At 37.8% G+C, this 12,526-nt stretch overlaps 1 protein-coding gene across 4 annotated transcripts; it reads left to right on the top strand.

The window, feature by feature from the left end:
- The first annotated feature begins 2,107 nt into the window (after window positions 1-2,107).
- Window positions 2,108-9,459, top strand: LOC118906627 (C-reactive protein). 4 transcript variants are annotated; one of them, XM_036874136.1, is made up of 3 exons: window positions 2,108-2,212; window positions 2,763-2,874; window positions 8,850-9,459. In XM_036874136.1, exons 2-3 carry the CDS (start codon window positions 2,763-2,765, stop codon window positions 9,455-9,457), a joined length of 720 nt encoding a protein of 239 aa, XP_036730031.1. In that variant the 5' UTR covers window positions 2,108-2,212; the 3' UTR covers window positions 9,458-9,459. The 4 variants fall into 4 exon arrangements, with proteins under 4 accessions (XP_036730031.1, XP_036730038.1, XP_036730055.1 ...); XM_036874143.1 differs by having other exon boundaries at window positions 2,760-2,874; XM_036874160.1 differs by lacking the exon at window positions 2,763-2,874.
- The last annotated feature ends 3,067 nt before the right edge of the window (window positions 9,460-12,526 follow it).

Below are 12,526 nucleotides of genomic sequence, written 5' to 3'. Positions count from 1 at the left end.
GACCGACATGTCCGTTGCTTCCTCTTTTCCCCATGTTATAGTTGTTCCAGATTGAACTGTGAGAGCATACCGAACTTGCTCTTTAGGCACTGGAGCCTAGAGTTGTAGGTACTCAAGGATTAAATAAAATGATAGCTCTATATGTACCATGTTCTTATTTATTCATTAAAGCTGCACTGTGATAACAAGATAACAAACATTGTCTTGCAATGTTTTTCTTTATCCCCAGTCAATACTTGGGGTCTCTACAATTGAAATGTTTTTCTGATCTACTGGGGCTTTAAATCAGGGAGAAACCAAAGTGCCAAGATGTCTAGAAAAGCTGAAATATTTAAGTATTTTTACAGGGACATCATGAGCTGTAAAAGGAAGAGAGGAGAAGCCTCCCAAACAAACATATGTGAGCAGGGAAAACGTCACATGGCAAACTGATCTATTACACCTCTCTTCTGGTAAAGTTCACCCAAGGCTCTGTCATATGGCATGAGTGGTTACAGTGTTGCCTTCGCAGATTACTGGAACCAGGGGTGGTTTGTGAAACGGTTCACCTGGAAGGTCTCTCAAATTCTCTCTCTCTTTTTCTCTCTCTTCTCTTTCTATTGCTTTAGCTCTCACTCTCCCTATCTCTATGTCTCTCTGCCTCTCTCTCTTTTTCAATTTTAAGCCGTGTTCAGAATATCCATTATGGACATAGATCTGATAATATGATGGGCTCCTTGGAATCAATAACATTTCCAGAGAGTCCACCCATCATACTCGTAGGTGCCTTGTTTTGACTTACCTGGGGAGCCCAATGCTAATGAGAAGGCAGTTTGGGTACTGGAAAAACATCTTCCTTCTTTGTCTCAATCTTTTACCTATTATATATATTTTGTTCTGTTCAAATTATGCATATATCTTTAATTGGGAAAATTGTTACAGTAAGAAGAGAAAAATTTTTGCAGCAATTACTTTGTCAGTCTTATCTTTAAAAAAAATAAGATGCAAAGAGCTTGGGAAAGGGTAATTTAAAAGAAAATTTAACTATACACCACTAGAAAACAAACCTTTCCAGAAATGTATCAATACTATCATTTGCAATAGTTCTTTTCTCTTGTGTGTTTAGAATATGCTATCCACACGTCAGTTAGTTCTTCCAGTCAAATAATAAATAATGTTTATTATCAATTTCTCATTGAATGTCAATGGGAAAACTCATAATGAATAAGCTCAAGATTCTTTTTACATGAAATTATAATGTTTTGGGATTAAAGCCAAAGAGCCACAGACTGGGTGTCCTATTCATAAAACGAAACAGTAGCTTTTAGAGCTTCAAGGACTACTTATCTTTATTCTATTCTCTCTTTCCTTGCTTCTTAATTACACACCACACACACACACACACACATTTTATTTTATAAGCAATATAACTACATTATGGAAATGTTGTTAATGAGAGAAAAATATACTTCATACAATAATTTCATTACCGTGATAAAGACACTTACATTTTTGGGGGTATCCCTAATAGATTTTTTTCTAAACTAGTTACTTCATTTAAAAAATAGTGTATAAACAAATTTATGTTATTTTTCCCATATTATAATATTATAAACATTTTTACATGTTGTAGCATAAAATTCACAACCAACCAATACGTTAAAGGACTATCCATTCTATTTAGTGGATGTAGATGTATCCAGTTTCCTTAAACATGCCCCAGTTTTCTAATTTTTCACTATCCTAATTAGTGTTATGGTTGCCTTTGTGAGTAAAATGTCTCCCCCACCCCCCAAACTTTTAACAGCATTTCTCCAGAATGGATTCACAGGGTGACTGTTTTAATTCACAAAGCACTGCCACACAGAGCTGTTGGAGCACGAGTAGGCACCATGGAGTCTCTAATAAATAACCCATATTGATCTCTTGTTTTGTGATTTGTCTTGGTTTGTTTGCTCTTAGAGCTTTGATTTATGGCTCCAAGGAGCGATTTTGGGAAATCATTTAACCATCAGCTGAGACAATCTGACTATTGCACTTATAAGGTCAAAGTGGAGCAGACCTGAGTCAGAGGGATTTCAGGCATCCAAGCCCTGGATAGCCCAGCCGCTGCTACTCTTTCCAGGAGAATATCCTAGATTCTGGGCACAGTGACTGCAGGGAGGTAACATGGAGAAGCTGTCACTGTATTTCCTGGTCATCATTAGCCTCCTTAGTGCTTTTTCCCAGACAGGTAGGCACTGCTTCAGGTGGGCGCTGGGCTCTTGTATCAGGGCTACAAAGCCAAGTTAGGGAAAATAGAGTGTGGGAGGGGTTGTGTTCTGGGAGAGAGGGCAGTCTGTGGTTTCTAAATCCAATCTCTCTATACATAGTGAGAGATTACATGTTTGTGGCCTAATAAGGTTAGAAAAGAGACAACAGGCCCCAAACGGAGTCACTTGTGTTAAGCCCCATGTCAACAAACCAAGACCTAATAACTAACTTAATTGCAGCTTCAGCCTCTCCCCAAAATGTGACCTTTCACTAGTCAATCTGAAATTACTTGGTTAGGACTAGAGATAACCCACCCGATAAGACCCCTTCCTTCCCCCATAGAAAGGTGACCTTGCCTGAAATAATCTACCCTTCGTTAGAAACTTCCTCTTCCTACCCCCTTCATTTGGTACAGCTCTTCGAAATTCCTTTCTGTCTGTTAGATGGCTGGCTGCCTGCTTCATGAATCATTGAATTAAAGCCAATTAGATCTTTAAAGGTACTCAGTTGAATCTGACTTAATTTAGCAGATGGTGTCAGCGATGGAATCCGCAGAGCCCTTCCAAGATCTTCTGAAACATGAAACACGGGCGTTGTACCCTCAGACCTTTTGGAGTTCTGTCCTTTTCAGAAGGGCTCTGGGTAAGTTGCTCTATGTTCTGAGCTTTGCTCTCTTTGCATCAAGCTCCTGATCTAATTGGCTTGCCAGTCAGTTCCCTATTTGATTGGAAACCTCAGCCCTTGGTTCTGTCCCCATATTCCATGTTGGGAATGACCGATGGCTCAGTCTGGAGTTCTCCGTTGTGTGGAACCCCAGTCTGCAGTCCCTATTCTTGGGGGTCTGCTGATTCAGTCCTTTCCCCAACCCCCAAATTCCACATTGGGAACTGCTGGTTGTTACCAGCTGAAAAACTGGACTGAGTTTCAGATCATACTGGGTCCGACTTAAGCTAGACTGGGTCTAGTAAATAAAGGCTATTGCTAATGGGATTCATAGAAGTAAAAAAGAAAAAAAAAAAAAACAACAACCCACAAAATTGGTGAGCATGGCTAAGGCACTTAAAAGCTGTTAGAGTGCTCACCACATAACTAAACTCCCGTGTTAGGATAAGTTGGTCATGGGACAGTTTATATTGACACTAGATTACCTGCCAACCTCAAGAAAATTTCCATGCTAGAAGGTACACTGTAAAACACCACACAATCCCCAACCCAGTGACACGTCCCTCTTAGATATTAGTTTGCCTCTGAGAGACCCAAAGGCTTAGCTAAAAGAAAAAAAGAAAAAAAAGAATCCTTGAATTCAAAAGAGTTGAGCATGCTGCCTTCCAGCACACCTGCTTAATTTATGTCTATGAACTATACTGCTAGAAGATATAAATACCTACAAAAATGGCAAAACCTTACTAAAAACAATCTAGAATTACAGTGGCCATTATGGGGAATGTTCCAATTAGATATGATTATTTAAGAAGTGCACCTGAAAGTAAGGGTTCCCAAATCAAACAAATAGAATAAGATACCAATTTATTTTTTTATTTTTAAATTTTTTTATTTTTTTTGTCTGTGTTGGGTCTTCGTTTCTGTGCGAGGGCTTTCTCTGGTTGTGGCAAGTGGGGGCCTCTCTTCATCGCGGTGCGCGGGCCTCTCACCGTCGCGGCCTCTCCTGTTGCGGAGCACAGGCTCCAGACGCGCAGGCTCAGTAGTTGTGGCTCACGGGCCCAGTCGCTCCGCGGCATGTGGGATCCTCCCAGACCAGGGCTCGAACCCGTGTCCCCTGCATTGGCAGGCAGATTCTCAACCACTGCGCCACCAGGGAAGCCCCTAAGATACCAATTTTAATCAGCATGCAGAAGTCTCCAAAAGGCTTCAAAATTCCAAACTAGCTTCATTGAAAAATGCATTGCAAAAGGCTAATGAAAAAGATACAAGAAGTACCTAATACAAAAGTCTAAGATTGATGTGATTCCTACTATTCCTCTTTAGCTCCTTTAATTGAGTACTCAGAGTCTACTGATCCTCTGTCTGAATTGTCTTTACATTACTGTAAACCAAAGTGGCCTTACAGATCCCATGTCTACCTTCAGTGGAAGGCCCCATATGAGTCCCTCCCAGAGTTGATGAGATTCTGAGGGATTTTTCTGGTAAACTGCTATGTTATTCCCTTAAACATCCAAAGGGAAACTAAATTAAAATTAATTAAAAACTTTGCCAAATTCTGATAGATACTGGAGCTTGCAGAGGGGATCTTGGGGAAACTGGCAGAAGCCAGCAAAATGTAAAAATTCTTATGGGAACCACCTCTCTTGGATCTCTGTGGAGAGGGGAATAAAATATTTTTTGCAACCTCTTTAGGGGACATCTCTTGGACACATCCAAGAGGTGTTCTATAGTGTCAGAAATAAAACTATGTACCTGGGAGGGGAGGGGAGCAAACTGAATATAATATGGCTAGATGGGAGGATTAGCCCCTTGATATTTTTTAGGCTGCAACCCAATTCTTCGAGGAATTAAGAGCAACTGCCCTTATCTTCTCTAGAAACAGTTCAAAGCCCACCTGTTCTTTTTACCAATCCTGAAACTTCCCATATTTATCTCAAATAAATATTGTAAAAATTCTGGCTTTAAGAAGCAAAGTTCTTCTCAGAGGAACTTGCATTCCTTCCTTGTACCTTTGAGGTGTAAATGTCCTACCTGGTCTTCTCCAGGAATTATTTTCTAGGCCAATCTCTTTAAACTACAAACTCCAGGGAGGTAATACTTATTAGGGGGAAAACAAAAGAGGAAGAGGTCATTTAAAACTTAGGTGAATGAAAAATCTTTTGTCTTCTCCACAAATATTATTAAAAAGTTTTAGCCATCTGAGCAGGTAACCTTAACTTATTCTATCTACCATAACAACTTAAATCAAGCTTTTTATAACTAGTGAACTGTGCATTATTGTACCTGAATAGTGGCAGTAATATTAAAATGAAAGCTATAAAGTCTCTGTTTGCCTCTGTCACTTATGTGTGTCTCTCTATATATTTGTGTTGTAGATGTATGGTATTTTTCTACCTATGGATAATATTGCCAAAAATTAATCTGTAAAAGAGCACTATTTAATTGGCTTAAAGAAAATTAGGCACTTAAATAAAGTGTTTCTAAAATTTTCAGTAATATAATAAAAACTGACCCAAATGCTTTTCAAGTTCACACAATCTGGGAAAATATTGAATAATAATGATAATTCGAGCTTGTTGGTTCAATTAAAATGTCTACAGAGTTATATCTTCAGAGTTACCAACATTAAAAATAATGCAAACATACAACTTTTATTCTACCTGGGTTTACTAGTCAAATAAGTTCATGTCATCTCTGTTTCAAAATTTGTCAGCAAGAGAAATAACTTGGTATGATGAAATTTTCGTGAGTAAACATAATTGTTGAGAACAAGTGAATTAAATAGATGTAAGTGGGGAAAAAGTTTTTAGGTGAACTTTTAAAATAGTTTCCCCCCAAAAATTTTTTTAAAAATAAAAAAACAAAAAAATTTAAAAATAAAAAAAAAAAATTTTTTTAAGAAAAATAAAATCATTTCCCCAAATCTTTTGGGTAAACTAACACCTTAAAATTTTGCTAGGTTAAACTAAATTATGGACAGTCATTAAATATTTAGATCATTTCCAAATATGATAAAATACTGAAACATTAATTACTGAACATAGGTTTATCCACTTTTGGCTTCCTTTCACAGAGGAGCTAAAGATGTTTGGTTCTATTAATAACCATGTTTTGTGCCACACTGAGAAACTTACTATGAAAAAGCAGACATTTCTAAAAACAATAAAAGGTATTTATACATTTGCCAAGCCACAAAATGCTAAAGTAAAAGACAGTTCACAACTATTTACTTCTTTATTTCACTAAATCTTAAATTTTCTAAGGGTTAAAAACAGAAATAATGAGATGAATATCTCCATATGTAAAGAAAACAAGATGTGTGTTTTCAGTAAAAGAAGGTATGAGGAATGAAAAAACATTTTGTTGAATGAAAATAAAGTAATTTTGTCCTAAAGAGAGGCTGCTTATTTCAGAATGGGAGAGAGAAAGAACACAGGACAAAATATGAATGTAAAGAAGAAAGTTGTAGAAGGTTTATGGAAAAGGAATCTTTGGTAAGGGATTTTATGCATGGTCAAGACTGGCTAAGATGGAAATGAATTTAACTGAGTGAATAAATTTTAATATCAAAAGGAAGCAGTTACAAAATTAGAATCTGCTTTTCCCTCTGTGAAAACAATAAAGTTTTATTGAACTATTGGTGTGCTCTTGATAAGAGATTGTAAGTTTTTTTTTTCTTACCTCTTAAGTAATTTGCCTAGAAAACAAAGACTTTGTGTCTTGTCAAAATAATTTCCTGTGCTATCTTTATCATGTCTTTTGATTAGTTAAGAAAGCTGAGTCTTCTCTTAAAAGAGCTGCATTTTCCTTTACAACTATTTAACTTTCTGTATTTGCCTTTGAAGTCTTTAATTGTCATTATGGTTAAATGGATAACTAAGTATTGTTTTGCAGTGACCTATGATCCTATTTGACCAAGGGCTTTACAATCTTTTAATATTTTTGACAAACTTCCCACAAATCAAATTCTAAATGAAGTCATTTTGACCTCAAAGTAACTTTGAGATATTCCAGAGGACCCCTGGAAAATCTCAAAACACTTGTCCTCTCTTCTTATAAAAAGAAGATGTTAAACAAATTAGGCTTATTTGATATATTAAATTATATTGGAAGCATTGTCAAAGAAGAAGTAATACTAAGCCTTCTTTATGTTGTATTTGCATATGTTATAAATTTTATAAAATTTTGTGAATTCCTAGAAATCTGACATACCCTGGTGTAATGATTATCAGTCATAATTCCAGTCTTATCTTAAAACATTGTATGTCACAGAAATAACCAAATTTCCTTGTCAATTCCATTATAATGAGCTCTCAACAGATCTTTAACGATGGGCATTTTAAAGTTTTTTGTCATTTACAGACAGTTATTTTTTTACTCAGATGTTTTTGCAAAAGTATTTCTGCAAATGTGCTTCATCTTCAAAAAGATTATTGGAAAGGACTTTGACAAGTGCAGGTTTCTTATAGTTTTAACATCATAAAACTGAATTGAGTAAAAATTTACAGAACTAATGGAAAAACTGGATTCAAGCAAACAAATATTAATTACATGGGACTGAATTAATTAAGGAAGATGATTATAATTGTTTTGTTTGAAATATTGCTGTTTTCTTAATATTTTTTTCTCCAGCTTTCAGGAAACCTTTCTTTCTTAAGCTATCTTTGACTTAAAGCAATTGGCAAAGTATACCTTTGTAAACAAAGATGAAACATTTACTTTTTCTCTCTACTTGATTCCTCCCAAATTTGAAAATTCTTAAATATTCTTTTCATGGCATTATAGTTAGTCATTTACCTAAATTCAATAAGAATCTGTTCTCCTTGTAACAGTATACAATTGGAAACACTGGTTATATTACTGAGGCTTTGACAGAAATGTCATATTTGAGGGAGATGTGCATAGACTCGGATATGACCAGACACTTTTAAGGAACTAAGGTCGACTTTCTGGAGTCAGTAAAGCCCCTTGGAAAAATTGGCTTGGTACTTAACTTACAAGGTTCCAACGGAGCAGTCTTCCAAAGAGCTTATATGGTCAATCACTATTCTTGCTGCATTTATGTAAATAATCAGGCCAAGTTTAATGCGAATAAATTAGTTTCACTGTGGTTATCTTTGATTTTTAAAAATTGGGTGATTTTAGAGAGAAAAGTTATGTGTGCACCTTTGTAGATATTAAATTCTAATCCTGTTGATTGTCTTTGAGGTTTTGTTATATATCGGCAAATTGGACTGGGTGCTGAATTCTTCTATTTTCCTTAAGAATTTGGCTATGAATCTCCAAATGAATGTTCCAATTTTCTCCCATTCTGATTTGGAATCACTAAGAACAAAGACTGCCCTTGAATCCCTTTGGAAGGGACTCATGGTCCTCCTTACTACCCAAATGGCAGCCAAAATCCAGGGACTTGAACCTTAGGCACACATCTCACAGTCAAAGAAGACTCCATTTGATTTCTGGTCCTGCACACCAGCTGGAGATATCTCAGGTTGATCAAAAAGGGGGAATTATTTAAAAAAAGAGACAACTGACTTAAAATGGAGTCACTTGTATTAAGTCCCATGTTAGCAAGCCAAGATGCAATACCTAACCTAATTGCAGTTTCACCTCTCCCAGGAATGTGACTTTTAACCTGTCAGTGTGGAATTACTTGGCCTCTCTAATGAGGTAATCCACCCAATAAGACCCCTTTCTTTCCCTATAGGAAGGTGACCTTGCTTGAAATAATCTACTCTTTGCTAGGAACTTCCTCTTCCCACCCTCTTCTGTCTATAAAAGGCTTTCATTTTGTACAGCTCTTCAAAGTTCCTTTCTATCTGCTAGACAGGATGCTGCCCATTTCATGAATCATTGAATAACGATAATTAGATCTTTAAATTTACTCAGTTGAATTTTGATTTTTAAAAAAGCTCTGCTGCTGACATTTCCCCTCTCTGCTTTTTACCCTACAGATATGCACACAAAGGCCTTTGTGTTCCCCAAAGAGTCGGATAATTCCTTTGTGACACTAACTGCACAGCTAACAAAGCCACTTAAGGCCTTCACTGTATGCCTGCATGTCTATACCGATCTGACCCGCGACTATAGCCTCTTCTCTTATGCCACAAGGCAACAACATAATGAGATCCTCCTCTTCAAGGGAAAGACTGGCGTATACAGTGTATCCGTGGGTGGAGCTGATGTCTTTTTCAAGCCTCCTGAGAGTTCTCCTGCACCAATGCACTTCTGTGTGACCTGGGAGTCTACCTCAGGGATTACAGAGCTCTGGGTGGATGGGAAACCCATGGTGAGGAGGAGTATGAAGAGGGGATACTCTTTGGGGACAGAGGCAAGCATCGTCCTGGGGCAGGAGCAGGATGCATTTGCTGGGGGCTTTGATAAAAACCAGTCTTTGGTGGGAGACATTGGAGATGTGAACATGTGGGACTATGTGTTATCACCAGAAGAGATTAACACTGTCTATGCTGGTGGGACCTTCAGTCCTAATGTCCTGGACTGGCGGGCACTGAAGTATAAAACATATGGTGAGGTGTTCGTCAAACGACAGCTATGGCCCTGAGGCCCTTTTGTGAATCCTGAAGTTGCCTTTTGGGGATTACACCTTACATTTCCCTTGTCTCTGGCTCCGATGTTTTACTGCCCTACACACTGGGCTCTTGTACCCTGGGGGGGAGTGTATTTCCCTCTCCTTTCGCCACTCTTTTTCCATCAGCACATGGGACAGTGCCAAGCAGAGGGTCTTATACATTTCTCCACATTAGAATTACCAGGCCACACCCCAAGCCAATTAAATCTGATTTTGGGGGCGTGGGACCCAAGCATCAATGTTTTCTAAAGCTCTCCAAGTAATTCCAGTGTTCAGCTGAGGTTGAGAACCATTGCATTTTAATGAGTGTTTAAGAAAAAGTGAGCCGACTTTTTTTCACCTAAAATACTGCATGTGTTTAACTGTAGTCCTGCCAACATTTTTATTTCCCTTTATAGGAACACCCACCCCATTTATTGTGTTTTATTGAATTATCTAAAGAATACAGGAATAGGGCTTCCCTGATGGTGCAGTGGTTAAGAACCTGCCTGCCAAAGCAGGGGACATGGGTTCAAGCCCTGGTCTGGGAAGATCTCACATGCCGCGGAGCAACTAAGCCCATGTGCCACAACTACTGAGCCTGCGCTCTAGAGCCTGTGAGCCACAACTACTGAGCCCATGTGCCACAACTACTGAAGCCTGCGTGCCTAGAGCCCGTGCTCCACAACAAGAGTAGCCACTGCAATGAGAAGCCCGCTCACCACAAAGAAGAGTAGATCCCACTCATCGCAACTAGAGAAAGCCTGCGCACAGCAACCTACCCAATGCAACCAAAAATAAATAATAAATAAATAAATTAATTTAAAAAAATACAGGAATAGAATTTTTCCAGCATTCTGCTCCCACCATCAGGATGAGGTCATTACATATTAGAATTATCTTTAATTCTTTAATCCTTTCAATTTGAATATTCAAAAATTGAAAAAAGAAATGTTTTGTTGTTGTTTCTGTTTAATTTGTTCTATTTTTTTCTTCAGGATCACCAATTTTCATTGTGTGAAATTTCCATTATTTTTTCTTCTCATTTATCATCATCCAGATCACTTTTATCTGTGTCCTTTATCCTTATATTTTGAGCTTTTATTTTTTCAAACCTATCCTTCATATTAATGTCAGGGAGGAAGAATTTTTCCTCTACCCTTCTAAGTTCTTCTGGCTGATCTAAGAATTAAATTGACATGAGACAGATTCACAGGAGAAAATCAAACAAAATTTAATAACATGTATACATGGGAGGAAAAATTGTGTAACTTGCCAAAATGGCCAAAATCCTCACTTCATCATCTTCAGCTAAAGACAAAAGAGGGTGTTGGGGGGTAGTGGTTTGGGACTTCAGAAGGGAGGAAGGCAATTCACACGGAGATGGAAAAGCATATGTTTGGTAAATAAATGTTTGTTGGGCCACCAGAGACAATGGGACACAGAGTGGACTCTGACCTCTAGGAACTGCAGAGTTTCCCGCACCTCCCCTAGCCCATATTCTTTGCAAGTATCTCCGGTGATAGCTATATTCTGGAAACAGTCCTTGTATCTAAATTCTTTTAGCCAGTTAGGGGGAAGGTCAAAGTTTCTTCCTGAGTCTTTTGGGCCTTGATTGTTTTCATCCTGAAATAATCCACATGCCAAAGAAACATTTTGGGGTGGCAGATTTTGCTCCCCTGCAGGTGATTTGTTTTTCTCTTTAGCGTATTGGGATCCTTACTATTTCTAATGTCATTTAAAATTCTATAATGCTTTGAGTTGTCTTAAATTCTTTCTTGGATTTAGTGTGTTTTTTTCTTCAACTTTCATCTTTCATCAAGTCTCTGTTTTTCTTCAATTTGCTTGAGAGTTTAATGCAGTCGCTGCCTAAAATTTTCTAAATTTCCTGTGATTAATCTTTTATGAAGTAAATCTTTTACATGCTTTAAATAATTTTATTTTATATTTTAGTACTTTTCAGTCCTTCTATTTGTTCTAATATAGTGTGAGAAGTGAGTTCTCTGAGTCCCCTTCCTGCTTACCTGGACACAATTATATTCCCTAATAATTTAAACTAGCTAGCTGGTGGACTGATGCTTATATTAATAGTTTCTAGTCAGGCATCCCCAGCCCTGACATCCTGCAACTCCCATTTTAAATGACCCTCACCTCTACCAATTTCTGCCAACTGTCCCGGACTCACATAGGTGCACTTTTTAAGATATTTGTGTCTTCATTTCTCTCTCAATGGAATGACCTGGAGTGCTGAAGAGGACACCTTTGATAATAGCATCATAATAGGCAAGATGAGGTCTTTGGTTCTTTTGGAGAGGGTCATAGGCTAGGGAAAATTTTACATCCCTCTGACTGGCTCCTCCCCTTGGAATGAAGAAAGACTCATCATGTTGGTACCATTTCCCAAGTCTAACATCCATGGGTCCGCAGCTCAGGGATCAAATTTCATATGCACATGATAACCTCTGGGGCTCTGGGATCCTTTGCTCCCCACCATGTGTAGAGATTCTTGTTGCTGCTTGTGAAATAAAATTCATATTTTATGGCAAGGCAAGAAAAATTTAAATATAAAATGTTCTTCTCTGTCTGTTGGCCTTCTCCCTTCCCCTACTCTGCATGGTGTATCTGCATCATGCATTGACCAAACCTCCCCCATCAGCAGGAATACCTGCTCAAACATAAAGAGCACCATTCTCCTAGCATCAACAAGACAACTCCTTAAAAGATAATATTCCTTTTTGATCTTGTAAGGGATCATGTGACCTACCACAATGACACTTAGATCTGGATTATGTAAACTGTTGATAATAATACATCATTTGATGTTCAGCCCTCTATCTCAAAAAACTTATATAACTGTGCCTTGACCTCTAATGAGTGGAACAGTCTTCAGAGCTTTCTGAGATGCTCTTCCTTGATTATAATCCTCAAATTTGGCTTGAATAAAATTTTCCATTTCTTTCTTAGATTGACTGATTAATTTTCATTGACATGTTCTGTCGTAAAACTTAGATCTGGAGAGGGAAAGTTTCAGGAAGACCTTTCTTACTTTAGGTCTAAGCTGGA

This window comes from Balaenoptera musculus, chromosome 1 (genome assembly GCF_009873245.2).
Source record: "Balaenoptera musculus isolate JJ_BM4_2016_0621 chromosome 1, mBalMus1.pri.v3, whole genome shotgun sequence".
NCBI lineage: Eukaryota > Metazoa > Chordata > Mammalia > Artiodactyla > Balaenopteridae > Balaenoptera > Balaenoptera musculus.
The sequence above is the reverse complement of the archived record's forward strand: the minus strand, read 5'-3'. Positions and strand labels throughout refer to the sequence as shown.